Source organism: Centropristis striata, chromosome 16, assembly GCF_030273125.1.
Source record: "Centropristis striata isolate RG_2023a ecotype Rhode Island chromosome 16, C.striata_1.0, whole genome shotgun sequence".
Taxonomy (NCBI): Eukaryota; Metazoa; Chordata; class Actinopteri; order Perciformes; family Serranidae; genus Centropristis; species Centropristis striata.
Window position 1 is genome coordinate 7,021,016 of NC_081532.1, and position 16,981 is coordinate 7,037,996.

At 37.9% G+C, this 16,981-nt stretch overlaps 2 protein-coding genes across 9 annotated transcripts in view; one reads left to right on the plus strand and one right to left on the minus strand.

Annotated features, from left to right (window-relative positions):
* smoc1 (SPARC related modular calcium binding 1) overlaps positions 1 to 3,252 on the minus strand; it is a 58,466-nt gene extending 55,214 nt beyond the window's left edge. For all 6 annotated transcript variants that reach the window (XM_059353077.1, XM_059353076.1, XM_059353075.1 and 3 more), the window contains exon 1: positions 2,827 to 3,252. In XM_059353077.1, coding sequence (XP_059209060.1) covers positions 2,827 to 2,931 — 105 coding nt within the window. In that variant the 5' untranslated portion in view covers positions 2,932 to 3,252. The remainder of the gene's footprint in view (positions 1 to 2,826) is intronic.
* ccdc177 (coiled-coil domain containing 177) overlaps positions 1 to 16,981 on the plus strand; it is a 49,199-nt gene that overhangs the window by 25,825 nt on the left and 6,393 nt on the right. For 2 of the 3 annotated variants that reach the window (XM_059353067.1, XM_059353069.1), the window contains exon 1: positions 15,949 to 16,320. The exons of the other annotated variant lie outside the window; for it this stretch is intronic. The gene's annotated coding sequence lies outside the window, so the exon portion shown is untranslated. Of the gene's footprint in view, positions 1 to 15,948; positions 16,321 to 16,981 lie in introns of those variants that run through there. 3 annotated transcript variants of the gene reach the window in all.

Below are 16,981 nucleotides of genomic sequence, written 5' to 3' on the forward strand. Positions count from 1 at the left end.
GACACCTGCACCCTTACATTGCAGGCATCAACACAGAAACACACACACACACACACACACACACACACACGTGCAGACCACTCACACCTGCACTGTGATCTACCTCACACCAATAAAAAGGCTTTCCTGCTTTAGAACCAGGGCTGTACTTTCCCAAGCTGAAGGTATGCAGTCTTGGCTGCTTCGCCGCTCAGACGTGGCTGTTTATGTTTGTTTTTTAATGAGTTTATGATGCCGTCACCCAAGTATGCATGTCCACTGCTCATCACATCCCATCCCTGGCACTAACAGGTTGATTTGATGAGGGGGATTAAGGATAGATGGCTAAGAGTGAATGGCTCATTCTCATTTGTTAGCCCTAATTTCTCAATACATCCCTCCTGGGAACCAGATTGTCCTCAGTGAAAAAAAACATTACAGGAAACAAGACTTTGCCCGCCTGCCCACCACCTGCCTTGTTAGGGAGATCATTCCCGGTACTAAGAACCAGAAAATATGCAAAATATCTTGTTGCAGTCATTAAGACCTGCAATTACATTAATCCTTTTAGACTGTAAAAAAAAAAAAAAAAGCACAATTTCACATAAAGTTTTTCAGTGAGATCATAAATGTGGCTCTCATATTTTGTTGTTTCTCCCCCTCTTTTGAATTAAATGAAACAATTCAAACTGTGCTTTGCTTTGGCAGTTTACTCAGAGACTCATAGGAAAATGTGTGATCACCATTCTCTCAACCAGCATCACACATCCTTATCATGTGAGCTGTGCTGCCCTCCCTCTAGCCTCCTGTTGAAACAATAAAGAAGACATCAAAGTTACTCTCTGTAGAATGAGGAGTGAGTGGGTGAGACAGACGTATCTGAACTGTACAAACAGCAACAACCATAAGGCAAAAAGTTCTAATTGTCTAAAGCTTTGTTAGTGTCTCAATCACCCGATAGTGAGAGATGTTGGACTTGTGCACCTATTGCATCATGGAGCCTCCGGGGAAATGAGGAAGGAGCAGTGCTATGCAGTGAAGTTAGCTCAGGCTTTCACCCCTGATATCAACGTGGAAAGTGGGGGTGTGAATTATGGTATTACGGCAGCTGTGAGCAATGTTAAAAGTATCTACTGTGGTGTGAGTGTGGGTGTGCAGCAGAGTGTGACTAGATTGGGCCAGGAGGAGGATGAAGTGGATGGGTATGAAGTTGATGCTGCGATTGTTCACCGAACCTCGGACAAATTTACGCAATTTATTCCGCCTCTGCCAAAAAGCTTTTGTCTCCAAAGTGTCAACTTTTTGAGGACTAAGAAGCAGTCTTGTTTTCAAATTGACATCACCCTGTATTCTGGCGTTTTTCCAGTGTGGTTTTGAAAGGGTTTCCTAAGGACGAACATGATAGAGTTTCTCAGCCTGCAGAGGAGCATGACATCCTTTAAAGTCTGAACAGGGGAAAAAAGCAGTTTGGAAAAGTCACAAAAAAAAGTCTGAATCACCTTTTTTCTGATTTCTTAAACTTCCACACACTTGTATCGTCTCATGTGGCTAACTACTTATCTGCCACCTGAATCCTCCTCAAAATACAACCAGCAGCTCTTGTGTGACAGTGACACCAGTAACTGCTCTTGGATTTTTTTCATCATTTGGTCAATAGGAAAACAATTATCTAGTGACTAACAAAAAAAGTGATTACGCAAAGTATAATTCACTGACTCTTTCCACAGAACCATGTTGACCACTGTGCCTTGTGTATGGTGGGAGAGGGGGGTTCAAAGACATTGTGAAATAGTTCCAATATGTGAGTATTACATTTTCACCCACCCTTCTGACCACAAATATTACATCTGTGAACTGAAACAATGCTGTTCTCCATCACTTATTTCCCCCTCTGCCTGGACAGTGCTACGGGTAAAAACTTCAACAACAGGGGGAACAAATAAAGCAGTGTGTGAGTGAGAGAGAGGGGAGAGAGGTTAAAAAAGAGAGAGATGGTGACAAAGACCTGTCCTAGAAAAGGAAAGAAAGGATCAGAGCAGGGATGCTGTGGTGAAAAAAACTGCAGGTTGGCCTTCAAAATAGCCTGTTAACATGTCACACTCTCTGATTGCACTATCAAATGTTGGATAGACACAGAGATCAGGACTAGAGTTTCTTCCTTATATATTCCTAATATTTTAGGGACAAGTCTCAAAATTTTAGATAAAATGTGTTTTTCTAAAAAAGTAAAACAGCTGATCAGAGTTACCCAATTTACTTCTTTCAAAATAAGTACAACATAGGGCCTTGAAGAGTCTAAAATGAACAAGCTGCATTGACTTTATTTACATGACATGATATTTAGTAATAAGTGAGGTATTTCATTTACAAATAGACCGATTTTTTTTCTATTTCATCCCTCACAACATGGTGTTTTGAGTCCTTAAATTCCAGTTTGCAAAGTCCTTGAACATGACGCCAATTGTTGACTTTATTGATTGCTTTGTAGGACTCTTTTGTCGGACTTGTACCCTTCGTTTTTCACCTTGTCTGCACGGAAATGCAGTTGCATAATTCACCTCAGCACTCTATTTCCAATCATTTTTATATGTATTTCTATACTTCAGTGGGGGTTTGTAGATGTAAATATAAGCACCTGAGGATTGCCTGTAGTCCGGTTCATTTATCAAAGCGATTATTATTCCCTCCAAAAACGGTAAAATGTATCACAGTGGTTATAATATTGACGCTAATGTAATCTGATAAATTGCGTGGCATAGTGACGCAGTAATCAATTTGGCACGCTTATGCACTATATGGCCATGGCACCTTTAATAAGAGATAACCAGCAGGTACTCAGGTACTCACCCGGGAACCAGGCTTCTGTGCGGAGACTTGAGGCAGATAACAGGGAAACAAAGACGCCAAAAAGTGAGAAAAGGTGACAAGAAGCAATCTTGACAATAACATCATTGATGGTCGGTGAGCGCAGAGCAGAGCAGGGAGCGGCAGGTAGTCTCTGTGTGTCCGGCTGTCACACTGATGATGATCAACAGGTCCCAAAAATAAGAAAATACAAAAAAATAAAAAAAGAGAGACACGCTCCTTCACTCTCTCCAATCTACTTTCCTTTAGTTATTTTCCTTTTGTCTACTTCTCCAATAACTATTCACATAGTGCCGCGCGTGGGATGAGAAATCATGACTCGGCGTTGACCACGTTGATCGGTTTTATCCACTGCGGGAGGATCAGCTGTTCATCGCGGGCTTCCACAGGTTGAGTCGCGCTCGTATCCATTGCAACTTCATTTAAAAAGCAAAGGAGGGAGAAGCAGCGTTGACGGACACTCCGGCTGTCCAATAGCAGGCGAGGGATGGCGGTACAAGCCACGCCCACCTCTAACTGGTCCAAGATTAACACTCCACAGAGGAGAAAAGGCTGCTGTGGTCGCTCAGGCAGGAGACTCAGCAGCTGCAGGGACACTCAGTGTATTATCATCAGTCTTTGAGAGCAGCAACAATGGCCGAGCAATTGTGAAGTCAAATTTTAGGTTCTCATCTCCATTCAGAGACGTATAATGCTCTATAATAGCCGAGTATCCTGCTGCCGTGACATTTAGCCTGTGTACTTGGGTTACAATAGAAAACATCTATTGAGCAAAGTCAATAGCTGTCACAAGCACGGCAGGGGGGCGGCCTGTGTTTGTAGTTTTGACTGTGTGTGTGTGTGTGTTGGAAGGATGAGGATTCAGGGGTTTATTGGGCAAAAACAGCTGTGTGTGCCACCTAATCCTACTATTGTCCATGATTTAACTTGTTTTTAAGAGTAAACCTTGTTCTTAAAGGTCATTAACAGGCTGCAGTGGGGAGGTTTAAAAAAAACAACATTTTAGTTGAAACACAAATTCATTAGTACTCTAGAGTCAGGATTAATTGATTTGACAAGATTATCAGTAATAGGTGTTTCTCCGAGGCATAAAGCAATTTATTCTTATTCTTAATAGGTAGTATCATTTTGTCGTATTATTTCTTATTGCAGTTGCAGAGTCTGATGTGAGGGATTTATATCTGTACTAGAAAAAAATCTGTAAAAATTAATTTATGCTAAATGTGACCATACATGACACATTTTTTGCAAATTAAAAATGCATTTACTTATGATGCTCTATAAATCCTGTAGGACTGGGAGTAGTCTGATTCCCATTAAAATATTTTACTAGTATTACAATAAATCAAATGGATGCAAATGTACATATAAAATAATTGTATATTACAAGGTTTTATTTTACAATGTCTTACAGAGTTGTTGATTAGCAAAATGTAATCATATCACAATAAAATCCATCAAAGTTGCCTTGCAAGTGGTGAAATGTAATTAGGTGCATTTACTCAAGTACTATAGTGTTTTTAGGGTACTTTAATTAGGTATTACTCTTCATACTTGTACATATCAGGGGGAAATATTGTACTTTTACTGCACTACTTTAACAAGTTACTACATAGATTCCAGATTAAGATTTCCTATATAAAACTAATATTAATCATGTTAATATAACGCACTTTGTCAGTTTTACTGTGGAACTATTTGATATACTGTAATTACACATGAATGCATCAGTATTAATAATCCAATAGTAAACTGTAATATTATGTATTTTATATATATATATATATAAACACTGAAAAAAGGGTGACATTTTTCTGCTTTATGACTTCTTTTACTTTTGTTACTTCAAGAACATTTTGCTAATGGTTCTGTGTGCTTTAACTTAAGTCAGATTTTCAATGCAATACTTTTAAATGTAATAGAGTATCTTTATATTGCTGTATTACTTCTACATATGTAAAGGATCTAAACTCTTTTCGACCACTGATCATATTGCATTATTGTCCATCCTGACAGAAAAGAACACTAAATGGACTCATAAAACTGGTCCCACTCTGTAGTCGTCCTACAAACTCTCAACTTCTGGCTCCCACGTCCTCTTTCTCTCTGTGCCCTCTCTTTTTCTCCATCTTTTCCCTTTCAGATAAATTGTGTAGCCCATTGAGAGCGAGTTAAAAAGAAGGAGGAGAGACTGAAGAGGGTGAGCGAGGGAAGCCGAGTGTTGAGTGCAGGTGTCCAGCTTCAGTTCAGCAACCCCTCAATCCACAGAAAGTGGGCTTTTAAGAGCTGAAAAGGGCCATCCGGTCACCCTTTGCTGGAATGGTAACCCCCCCTCCCAATCCCCTTCCCTCAGTCTTTGTCCCTATAGATATTTTTTAATTGTTGGCTATGACAGTTCAGCGGCTTTTTGAGTGCCTCAGTGAAGAACCTTGTAATTAGAGCTATTGAGCTGCTGGAATTGGCACAATTAGGGTCAGCATTAATGATTTCTGTGTGCACCGGGCGGTTTCACTAAAGGGCTATTTTCTCAGGAAGGATGGAGAGAATTTGTGAAGAGGGTCAGGCCAAATGCAAGGGAGGAAAAAGGAAGTTGGACAGATTATTCACCGGTGAATAATCTGGATTCTCCTTTATCGGACCACCGTAGATCCAAAGCAAAGCGTCCATGTAGTATCATTATCAGAGCTGGGAGAGGCTGGATTTGCCTCACTCTGGTGCTGTTTCTCACCCCAGGAGTATCATCGTACCCCCCCTCCGTCTCTGCTCTGTGCCAGCCGGTCCACTCATGTCCTGGAGTGGAGAAATGCTGTGGGAGGTGAGGATGAGGAGCAGAGAGGGGGAACAGGAGTGTCTCTTGGAATGTTAACGAGATCAGTTTATATCTGCTCTTCCCGCTCGCTTCAACCCTCCACCCTTAACAAAGAAGGCAAAGTTTTGTGGGGTGTAAAGCTGTTGTAGGGAAAGCATGGCTCGACACTTTAATTCTGTTGTCATTTGGCCGAGCATGAAAGAAAACCTCTGACAACAAAAACAAAAAAGGAATGAATGGGCACGCTGAAAGGAAATGTATTTCCCAATTACTGCAGCGGCCCTTCCAGAGTCGCCCCAGCCGCTGTCCCCCCGCCGGCTTACACCAACTACATACGGCCGAAAATTAGCAGGTGTCTGTAGACACAGAAACAGACAGAGCAGGACAGAGGCCACCCAGAGATCTGACGGCCAGAGGGGAGGGGGCTTAGCACAGATGTTCAACCATGATGTCACATGTACAAGAGTACAAGTCAGACACACACACAGAGTTCAGATGTGGTCTGCTGAATGTTGTGGGTAAGAACTATAATAGAGGCGCTAACTAGTTAGTCGTCCCATTATTTTTAACAGTTATTAATACTGCGTGAACCACATTCTTTTCAAAATAAAAGCTCCACTTCCAGTGTTTTTGTTTAAATTTAAATTTAAACAAATTTAAATATCTGATATCAATTTTATCTACATGAACATATGAACCATATGAACATTTTTAATATAATTTCTATTGTATTTTGTAGACAGTGGAAGTATTATACTTACAAGTTTGAGCTGTTTGTACTTTACCTGTGTATTTCTGTTTAGTTCAACTTTAACTTTAACCGCATACTTTAGAGGGAAATATTGTGCTCTTAACTCCACTAAATGTACTTAACATCCATGGTTACTTGTTAATTTACTAATTGTCTTTGACATATTTAACATGCCGTGCTATCAACTCAAATCATTTGTTAAAATGCGAATTGGAAAGAAATTGAAAGTACAATTTTTAGATCCTTGTGCTTGTATTTTTTGTTATTTTATAGCCTCACTGTATTTCAGAGAAATATCCAATTTTTTATCACGCTACATTTAATTTGTAGTTATTTTTCTGATTGACTTTCAGTTATTATCATACATTAAAAGCAATGATTATCTTGTAAAATATGAATTCATTTTCAAAGAATAAATAACCAACTGTATATAAAGTTGGTAAAATCCACTTCACTTTGACTAGCTATGATATAAAATGCTGCTTACATGTTAATTAATTAGTCATTTTAAAAAACAAATTAAGCATATGAATATATCACTCAAACATAGTTTTACTTTTACTTTAAATATATTTTTGCCAATGGTGTGGTTACTAAAACTAAAATCAAATTTATACCAGTCTGAGAGAGGCCATCATAATAAATACTTATACTAATTGTACTCATGTTTATCCTTTTTTGGTGGTATTGCTGCTTACTTCCTTACATTCTCTGAACCTCTACTACTTAGATTTTTTTTTTTTTTTTACATTTCAGAGTGAAATATTGCAGTTTTTACTCCTTTTCATATATCTGACAGCTTTAGCTACTTTTTGAGATTCCCTTTTTCTATTGAAAACAGATGATAAACTTATAAAAATGATGCATTCCTATTCATTAAATTTCCAAAACGTGTGTATATATATTTATATACATATATATATATATATGTGTCTGTGTGTGTGTGTGTGTGTGTGTGTGTGTATATATATATATTGTTTGTATCAGCATCAGAATAATATCATATAAATAACACTCAAAGGGGCATTTTGCATGATGAGTACTCTAAATTTTGATACATTTTGCTGATTATATGTGTGTACTTTTAAAAAAAATCAAATATTGATTCATTTTTAATTAAATGTTGCTTCCTCCACTACAGTTCTCTATTAAGGGTGTGTATGATGGTACTTGAAAATGTAGTATTATCAAACACGGCCAAACACACTTCCAGCACCGACTGAAAGACAGACAGACAGAGTGACGGGGGCTGGGTGGTTTGCTGAACGGAAAAATTGGAGGTCAGATTGAAAGCCCACTCCTTTTAAAGTGTCATCTGGATTTCATTTCATAAATTCCACATATTTTACATGTACTGGCCGCAATTTTCATTAGCTCCTGAAAACGAGGAGCCGCGGATAGCCCTTGGCTGGCCGACAGTTCTGGACAGCAGCAACCTGGCCTCTTATTACCCTCTTCAAACACACACTTGCACATAAACACACACACACTGAAGCTGATGTAGGAGCATGCCTAGGGATGGAAACGCACAGCAACAAATAAATACGCGCCACAAAGCCGAATTATCCGTGACATTAATCAGAGATGTGAGGGATTTTTACGTAGTGAGAGAATGAAAGAGAAAGTGGCAACACAGAGCCAAGGGTGTGAAAAGGGCTATTGAGTCTGGACTGGGGTGTCCCGCACCTGCGCTGTCTATTCACCCCACTGTTTACACACTGTCATCCACAATTAATACCTCATGGGGACTGGGCTGCCTGCCCTCTACAGGGCCCCTGAACCCATCCAGGGCCCTTATGGATGCCTAATTGAGCATACCGCTCTCCTGATTGAATTAACAGCTCTGTCTCTGGGACCTTTTCCCCTTCCACAGAGGAGGGGGACTATTCCACACCCGCATGGGACCCCTGTACCGTCCCACAGAAGACAGAGCAAAGAGAGAGGGAAGGGGAGGGGGCTTCGGTGGCTGGAGAAAGCAAAAGGGTCAGAAGGGGGAGTTGTTGAAACTGTCCAGAAAACGTGTCCCTTTCTGTTGGCAAACCGAGGCTGGAAATGTGAACTGGGGGCAACGAAAGGTCTCAGTCTTCACAGGACCAGTGAGTTCCTGCAGGGCAGCGAGTGTGCAGGACAGAGTGAGTGAAAAGACAGGATTGTTTGAAAACATACGCAACATCAGCCTACAGTACTGCTTTTCAAGTGGTACCTCTAACTTTCTCACAATCTGGTAGTCTCTTTTTCTCACTCTTTGCTTTAGACAGATAATAACTATTGGGGTTAGACGCATGGTTTTTCATATATTTATTTAGTGGAAACCGGTAAAATACAAGTCACAAATACAAAGGACAAATCTGAGTTCTCAAATTGTTTTCCCCTGTTTATTGTTATGTTGAAATAGAAAAATTAAACATCACCTCCCCTAACACCACACCCATCCCAAACTCAGAACTCAGGTCCATAATTTCCTGGGAAGCTTCCTGGAAAGAATTATGTAATTTGGCAGCAGTTATGTAAAGATTGAGAGTTCGTTTGGTGAACTTCCAATTAATTAATATCAATGAATTGCTTACGTAACCTGGAATCTTTTCACAATTGTTCAGTGGGTCAGCTTAATCTGCAAAAATGTTAAAAAAAAAAAAAAATGTCATTTAGGTTATAGAGTCTAATGTATGTGAAGAATTAAGTGTCAAATCATAAGTTATTATTTTCTTCGGTTTAAAAGGATCTCATCAGGAAGTTAAATAGCCAATACTATTTGGCTATTTAACGGAATTCTCCAGAAATCAACATGAAGTCAATAAAGCTAGATAAAATGTAACTAAAATAAATGTGTCAGAACCTCTTCTCTATTTTCCCATAATAAAAAAAAATCCCATAATTTATTGGGAAATTATAAGCCTATAAAATAAAGCTTTACAAGAAATACAAGACCCTATTTTGTTCAGGTAAACAATACATTTATATGTGACCAAATAATTATGATTGAAGGCTGATCTTGGTAAGATGGGAAAGCCATTAATTGAAATATATTTTAATGAATTTTAATATATATATATATATATTCCTATTCATAACGTGTGTGTGTGTGTGTATATATATATATATATATATATATATATATATATATATATATATTCAACTGGAAACAGCTTCAACAGTTAAATTCTGCTTACTAAGTTTATTCATCAGCATCAGAATAAAATCATATAAATAACACTCAAAGGGGCATTCTGCATGATGAGTACTCTGAATTTTGATACATTTAGCTGATTATATGTGTGTACTTTTTTATTGAACCACTGCGAGTGAAACATACAGTAGCATCCATGTAAATGTGTGTACTTTAAAAAAAAAACAACAATCAAATATTGATTCATTTTTAATTTAGTGTTGCTTCTTCCACTACAGTTCTCTGTTAAGGGTATATATCAGAAAACAACATTTACATTATGATTTAACCTGAATGATCTGCTGCAGCAACTTTAATGATAAAGGAAATCTGACGATAAGAATAAAATCCTTTAATGGAGAATTCATTCATAAAATGTAATGTAAATACAGAGAGCTGCTTTCAAGTTAAGGTCCTCAAATACCTCATAAATTCCCAGATATTTTAAGTGAGTGAGCAGTATCTTCAAAAAAAACATCAGCCCTCTAAGTCCATAGATTATGATTTATTATTGGATAGCAGAAACAGTTTCATAATGTAAAAAGTGACATGTAGAAGTCCTACCATGGTACATCATCATATCTGGTTCACTGGACTTGTCTGACCAGAGTTGTACGCTCTCTGAAAATGTTCCGCTCTGAGCGAACACCCCTATGGTGTCCTCTTGGCACAATCCACTATAACAGTAGTAAAATATAATAATGTGGAAAATCAGTAGCCCTGTGGAGATGTGCAAATGCACTGAGACTGACTGTATCCTCTTTATTTCCAGGTCTGTAAAAGAATTTGCCATTTCTTTATCCGCACTTGTCAAAGTTCAGCACACATGTAGAAGTGAAAATCAGATCTTGAAGGGAAATGAAATGGGTGAATTAATCTCAGCTGAAACTGCTGAGCCATGCAGCCAAGAGTGGTTATTGTCTGAGCTCCCTGAGTTTCTGTCTGCCTGTAATCTCTTGGCTCGGTTCATTTGTTGCCTCTGTGCTTCTGTCATTGGATTGAACGGCACATAGATCCTCTTAACTGTACTGATGCTGCTTTCACTTTGTTATTCTGACTTAAGACTTCTTCATCAATCATTTGCTGCAAGATCTTCCAGAACTGAGGCAGATTTTCCAAACTATGAGAACTGATATAGAGTCAGTTTATACTTGGTTATGTTATGCACAGGAGCACGAATCTCTCCTACGTTAGCAGACACACTTATCTATCTAACAACTAGACTTTATTGCTCTTTATCACTGTTTCAAGTCATCTTGTTTTCTTTCTTCTTTCTGTTTTTACAGTTTATGTATTAGTCAGTGATGGAAGAAGTACAGATATATTTTACTGAAGTGAAAGTGTTAATACAGTAGTGTAAAAATACTCTATTGCAACTACAAGACTGTTTTCAAAATCTTAAAAGTATTAGCATCGAAATACACTTAAAGTATAAAAAAAGATGCAGAATGGTCTATTCCAAAATATGTATATTATCTTGTTAAATTCCAGTTTTTTAATATATATATTTGGTATTTCACCAGGAATTTTATCAATAAAGTGTTAAATTCAGCCATAATGATACATCGTAATTTATTTGTGTATTATGTTTTGTATTCATAAAGTAAATATTTGAAGTAACTAGTAAGTTACAATATTTGGCTCTGAAATGTACTGAAGGTGAAGTAAAAAGTAGCAGAAAATGAGAATTTGAGTACAATTACCTCAAAATTATACTTACAGTACAGTACTTAAGTAAACATACTTTTGTAACATAAGTGTTCAGGGGCAAAAAGGAATCATTGATTTACTGATTTCTTTGATAAATATATTAAGTTATTAGGTTTTTTTTTTTTTAAATCAACAAAACTAAAATAAAGTGCATGTTTCCTTAGTGTCCTTAAACTGCAGTTACAGTCCTGAGTACCACAATAAATTCCTGTACACGTACTTTAAAATAAATCAGATTTTATTTCTTCATACTCACAATTACGGTTTTGGCACATCTAGACTGGTTCCCACTGCAGAACCAGTAGATAAGGGATTACTCCAGGCCCTCACCACCAGCCGGGCTTTGCAGTGGTCTCCATGACTGCACAGAGCGGCTCACCTCTCGATGAACCCCCAGTCCAGCTTTGGTGGTAGGGAGCATGCCCTACCAAAAACAAAAACACAAAAATTCTGTCGAGCATACCCCTGCACCAGTGAACTGTGCAGCGACCACACCATGCCCCGCTCCCCTTTGGCCCCCCTCTCAGACCCCATGCCCCCGGTTAACAAGCCAGCCAGCACGTTCCCTGTTGTCACTTGTTACCCGCTGTCCTCCTGATACGGCTCACGGGCGGGGCCAATTAAACTCGCACTGTTCCCCACACCGGGTCAGGAGTTTAGTGGGTCATCATCACTGTGATTTTCACTCAGAGTTATCTAATCCTGAATCAACCGCTCCGACTGGATCCAGGCAGACCAGTCTGTCTTAATAAAGTAGCTTTCAATGAAAACACTACTTTCAGGGTTCGTACGGGTGCTTGAAATCCTTGAAAATGCTTGAATTTAAATGTATTTTCAAGGTTTAAAAAGTGCTTAGATTTTGGATAAAGTGCTTGTAAATGCTTGAAATTCTTACTGTATTTCTCTTGCAATCTGACTATATCCATCTATAGACTATAGATAATCACATGTTCAATGTAAAAATAATGAGTAGCCTATTGGAATGAAGACCGTTCCTCCTAAAAGTGTAATACCATCGCTGTTGGTATGGTTAAGTGAAATCTCCCCCTTTTAGTATGTAAGTACTCATCTAAAACATGCAATTTACAACAGGTGTAAGATACTGGAAAAGCTTGAAAATTAACATTGAAAGTCCTTGAAAAACGCTTGAATTTGACCACCGCTAAAGTGTACGAATCCTGTACTTTATCATGTGGTAGTGGTGAAAGAGTCACACAACAATGACATCTAACAATATATATATATTTTTTTACCTCTTTCACCACTTGAAGTCCCTGCTAGAACTATAATTGTATTGTTACTGCTACTGCAGGCCAACCTGCATTGGTGTTTGGATTATTGCAGAAAATAAGAAACCAAAGTTTATTATTATTACATGTTTTATTCAAAAAGATCATCTTGAATGTTGAAATGTGTGTGTAAGTGTAAATGCATAATCCAGTCACCACCAATCTTATGAAGGTTCAATCTCACCAGCTCTGTTGTTGCTGCCCTGTCTGTGACCCTGACCTTTCACCACAGAAATATCTCCTGCACATGAATCAGTTAAGTCTACCAACACATCTCATGTTCATTTTCATTCAATAACTTGTCTATTTTTCCCGTTTATTCCTATTCACAGTCAGTGGGGGACTGTGGATGTATTAGGCCCATGGAAGCTTCATTATTCTAAAATCTTGTAAAATGTTGAAGAAATCATGAAATACATAGTGAAAACTGTATTTCGATTTTTTTTTTAATATGAAAGACTTTAAGTCCCCCATTAAGCTATGATTATAACACACTATGATGTAGCAGTAGGCAGATATCGGTGGTAATTAGTGAATTTGTCCTCCGGTGTGCACCTGTACATGGAAGCAGGTGGAATAACAATGAAGCAAAACACAGCTGTAGTACTCTAAAAAAATATCTAAAGTTATAATTGTTGACAAATAATTAAAATTACTGTACAACTCTCAGATCTGCTGACATGATAGAGCCACACAGACAGTTTGTTTAATGTTTATATACTGCTTATAAATGCAGCCACTTAAAGTGAAGCGTAACCAAGAAATATTCTTTAAAATAGGAAAATTGTAATACAGTTAACTGGTTACTGTAGTATACTAGACATGTAAAGGCCTAACACAGATAAACATACAATCTACAGCAGGGATGGGCAACTGGAGGCCCGGGGGCCGCATACGGCCCGCACCCTCACTTGAAGTGGCCCTCAGTACAACTACATGCATTTGAGCATGAAATCTTAAAAGTGCAGTGTAAAAATGGGCAAAATTACTTCTTGTTATTAATGTTGGTCTGTTGTTCTTGCACTGGAAAAAAAAAAAGAAATCACATAAAGTGGTTATTTTTTATTTGCTTCAAACCTTTTGCATTCCTATTTATACTGTTATACATGCATTTGAAATGAAAAAAATGAAATATGTTAAGTTACTGCACTGTAAACATATTTAAAAGTTGCTTTCATCATATCTGGTTAAGTGCACGGTCCTATATGTGGCCCTGTGGTAGTGTCGATTAAAAATTGTGGCCCCCTCCAGCATTTAAGTTGCCCATCCCTGATCTACAGTATCATTATACATTTTGACAGGTGTTGCTAAAGACATGAGTGATGTCTCTGTTCTATCCAAGTCATGACAGTGTGACAGTGAGCCAGCATGTAAATTACCAGGAGCCTGAAACTGAAGTAGCTAAATGGAATTCACCCATGATTATTTTTTATTACTTTAACATGTGCTTTTCCTACTGAAATCAGTCAGCATGTCTTCTGTGAAAAAGGTCTGTGGTGCAGAAAACATACAAACTCCACATTAACTGCAACGGGTGCTATGGACAATAGTTTTTTTTTTTTTTCAAACTCTCTTAAATTGACATATTTGCTGTTTTTGTAATAGCAATATCCCCTCATTACATTCATCACAAAAGTTAAGTTATTGTACATTTTTTGTAACATTTAGATTTAAAAAAATAATAATAATTTAAGATTTTTTTAAAAAATGTAAAATGTAGTTATGTATAAGCTCACATGTCTGTTCCAGTGGTGAAATGTAACATTTACCCAAGTACTGTAGCTCAAAGTCCAACTTTGAGGTACTTGTGCTTTACTGAGTCTTACCATTACTACATTTGTCTGACAGTTTCACTTATTTTGAACTTTGATGACTAAGATACAGCAACATGATAACAAATGATCATGTTTTTATATGTAAAATATATTACAACATGCCAATAGTTTAAAAAGCTCAAATCTGACACAATAAAATGCTAATTATATCATACATCAGCAATAATAATTTTTCAGTAATATGAGTGATTTTACTTTGATATTTTAACTACATTATGCTGATGATACTTGTACTTAAGTAACATTTTCAATGCAGAATTTCAACTTAATTTTTATTCTGATGTTGCTGCTTTTACTTAAACATACTCACACTGTTAAAATAATCGCCTCAAGTCAAAAATTATTTTTTTTTGCCTAAATCATCTCCCCATGACGCCGGCCACCTATGGTCAAATCACCTACATCCTCAGATCATGTGATTTTACCCCTTTAAGATAATGGCCTATGTCAAGTGTGTGACTTAAGCAGATTTATTATGCCTAAGTCAAAATAAAATGTGACGTAGGCAATTTTTTGAACATGCCTTTGTGACTTAAGCAAGTTATGGTAACACTTTATTTTGAAGGTGTCTACATAAGAGTGACATGAGCGTGTCATAAACATGACATGGAATGTGTCATGAACATTAATGACACGTTGAAGTAACATTAATGCTCTTGATACTTGTCATGTCATGTTTCTGACAGGCTTGTGTGACTCTTATGTAGACACCTTCAAAATAAAGTGTTACCATATCTTGCTTAAGTCACAAAGGCATGTTCAAAAATTGCCTAAGTCATTTATTTCTCTTAAGTTACATAATTTACACACAGTGTTATTACTATGCCAATAGCCATCCTTTGTTACATCCTTTTTGAGTGAAATTATCAATAAATGTCATATGTTACACTTTTGGTGAAGTTTTTTGTGTTTCCTGCAAAACTTGAAAAAAAGAGTTAGGCGATTATTTTAACAGGGTGACAATATGTGAGTGCTTCCTCCCCTAATGAGATGTGCTGATGCTGTTTCTTTGTCTGCCGAGGAACTAAAAGCATGAATCCATTATATTATAGTGCCCTCTAGTGGCTGATTTGCATCATTACAGTGTATTTAATTTCACACATAAGCAGGGTGGCAGATGGCAGCTGTTACATGCAGTGATGTGACTTTTAATGGGCCAGCCTGCACAGATTAAACATCTATTTATAGAATGATTCATACAATATATTTAACATGTTTGTCATTATTTTTTGTATTATCTAGAGTACAGATCAAATTATAAAGCGGTAAATAATATAGGAAGCATTATTCAACAGACGTTCTCCTTCTATATATATATATATATATATATATATATATGTATACATCTCCCTGGTAGAAAGTAGGCCTATAGGAGGAACTTTGCTCAAGGCTAACACATCCAGAGACACCATTAGTCCAATGTTTTGTCGCATGTTAAAAGCATGTAATTTGAGTGTACGTGCGCTTGATTAATTGCACAGTGCAGTCCGTATTTTTAGCGTATTTGCCACAAGCAGGCGGAGCTAAGGAGGCTGAGATGGAGGGATGCTGCTGAATAGCAGGTGGAGACCGCGGATGTTTACGGGATGCACTTTGCTGCGGGAGGATCAGAGGAAGCAGGATAGGAAGATTTCCCTCGACGTTAAAAGTACATTTCACTCTGGGAGCGTTTTTGCATGTATTTTTTAGTCTTGGAGAGCACAGATTGACTCCTCGCTGCTGAGGAGACCGACAGGCTGCGAAAGGCTCCGTCTGTCTGTCGTGTCGCTGGAGGTTGCGGCGATGTGAAGCTCCATCGTTGGGTCGACGGCCGCAGCCTTTTCCCTGAAACCTGATATTATGCAGGGAACAAGGGGCACTGCACGGATTAAAGGGGAACAAAGCACCGGTTCAGAAAACGTTTTACAAACTGGCAGGTCAGTGGGTGTTTGTGTGGTGCGCCACAGCGTGAAATACAACCAAAACCACGGGATCAAACAGTAAAAACAGTCATTATTATTATCTTTGTTGAACAAAAGCAAACCAACTCTAATATAATCTGTTATTAGAACTCGATCCTGAGTGGTTTTTAATATAAAAAGTGCAGATATTCTCAGTCCTTGTGCTGCTGATAGAGAAAAGTCTAGGCCTCTCCTGTCTTTAGGTGTGAGTCCATGATGGTAGCAGAGTCAAGTGCTTGTTTACCAGAAAGAAAATCTTGTTTAAAATCAAGCTTTTACTATTAACTGGTTAATAATGTATATGATGTGGGACCTGGTTTGATTTCAAATGTATTTGTAGGTTGATTGTGTGATGTGGAGTGAAAAATATTGCTATGAGTAATCAAATTCTCTCAGCCTAGTAACTCTGCCAAAAATAGACTCTCTATTAAAGGACCCTGGTGTTTTTTCGTGTGTTATGTCACTTCCCTGAAGGGGAAATGTCTCATCTGGTGTAAAAATCAGTGCATGAATATGTGTGCATGCATGCATGCATCTCTGAACATGCGTTAGACCCTCCCCCACAGACTGTATCTCTCTTAAGCTCTGGACTGAATACTATAATCCTCTAATTGAAATTTTATCCTACTATGTTATC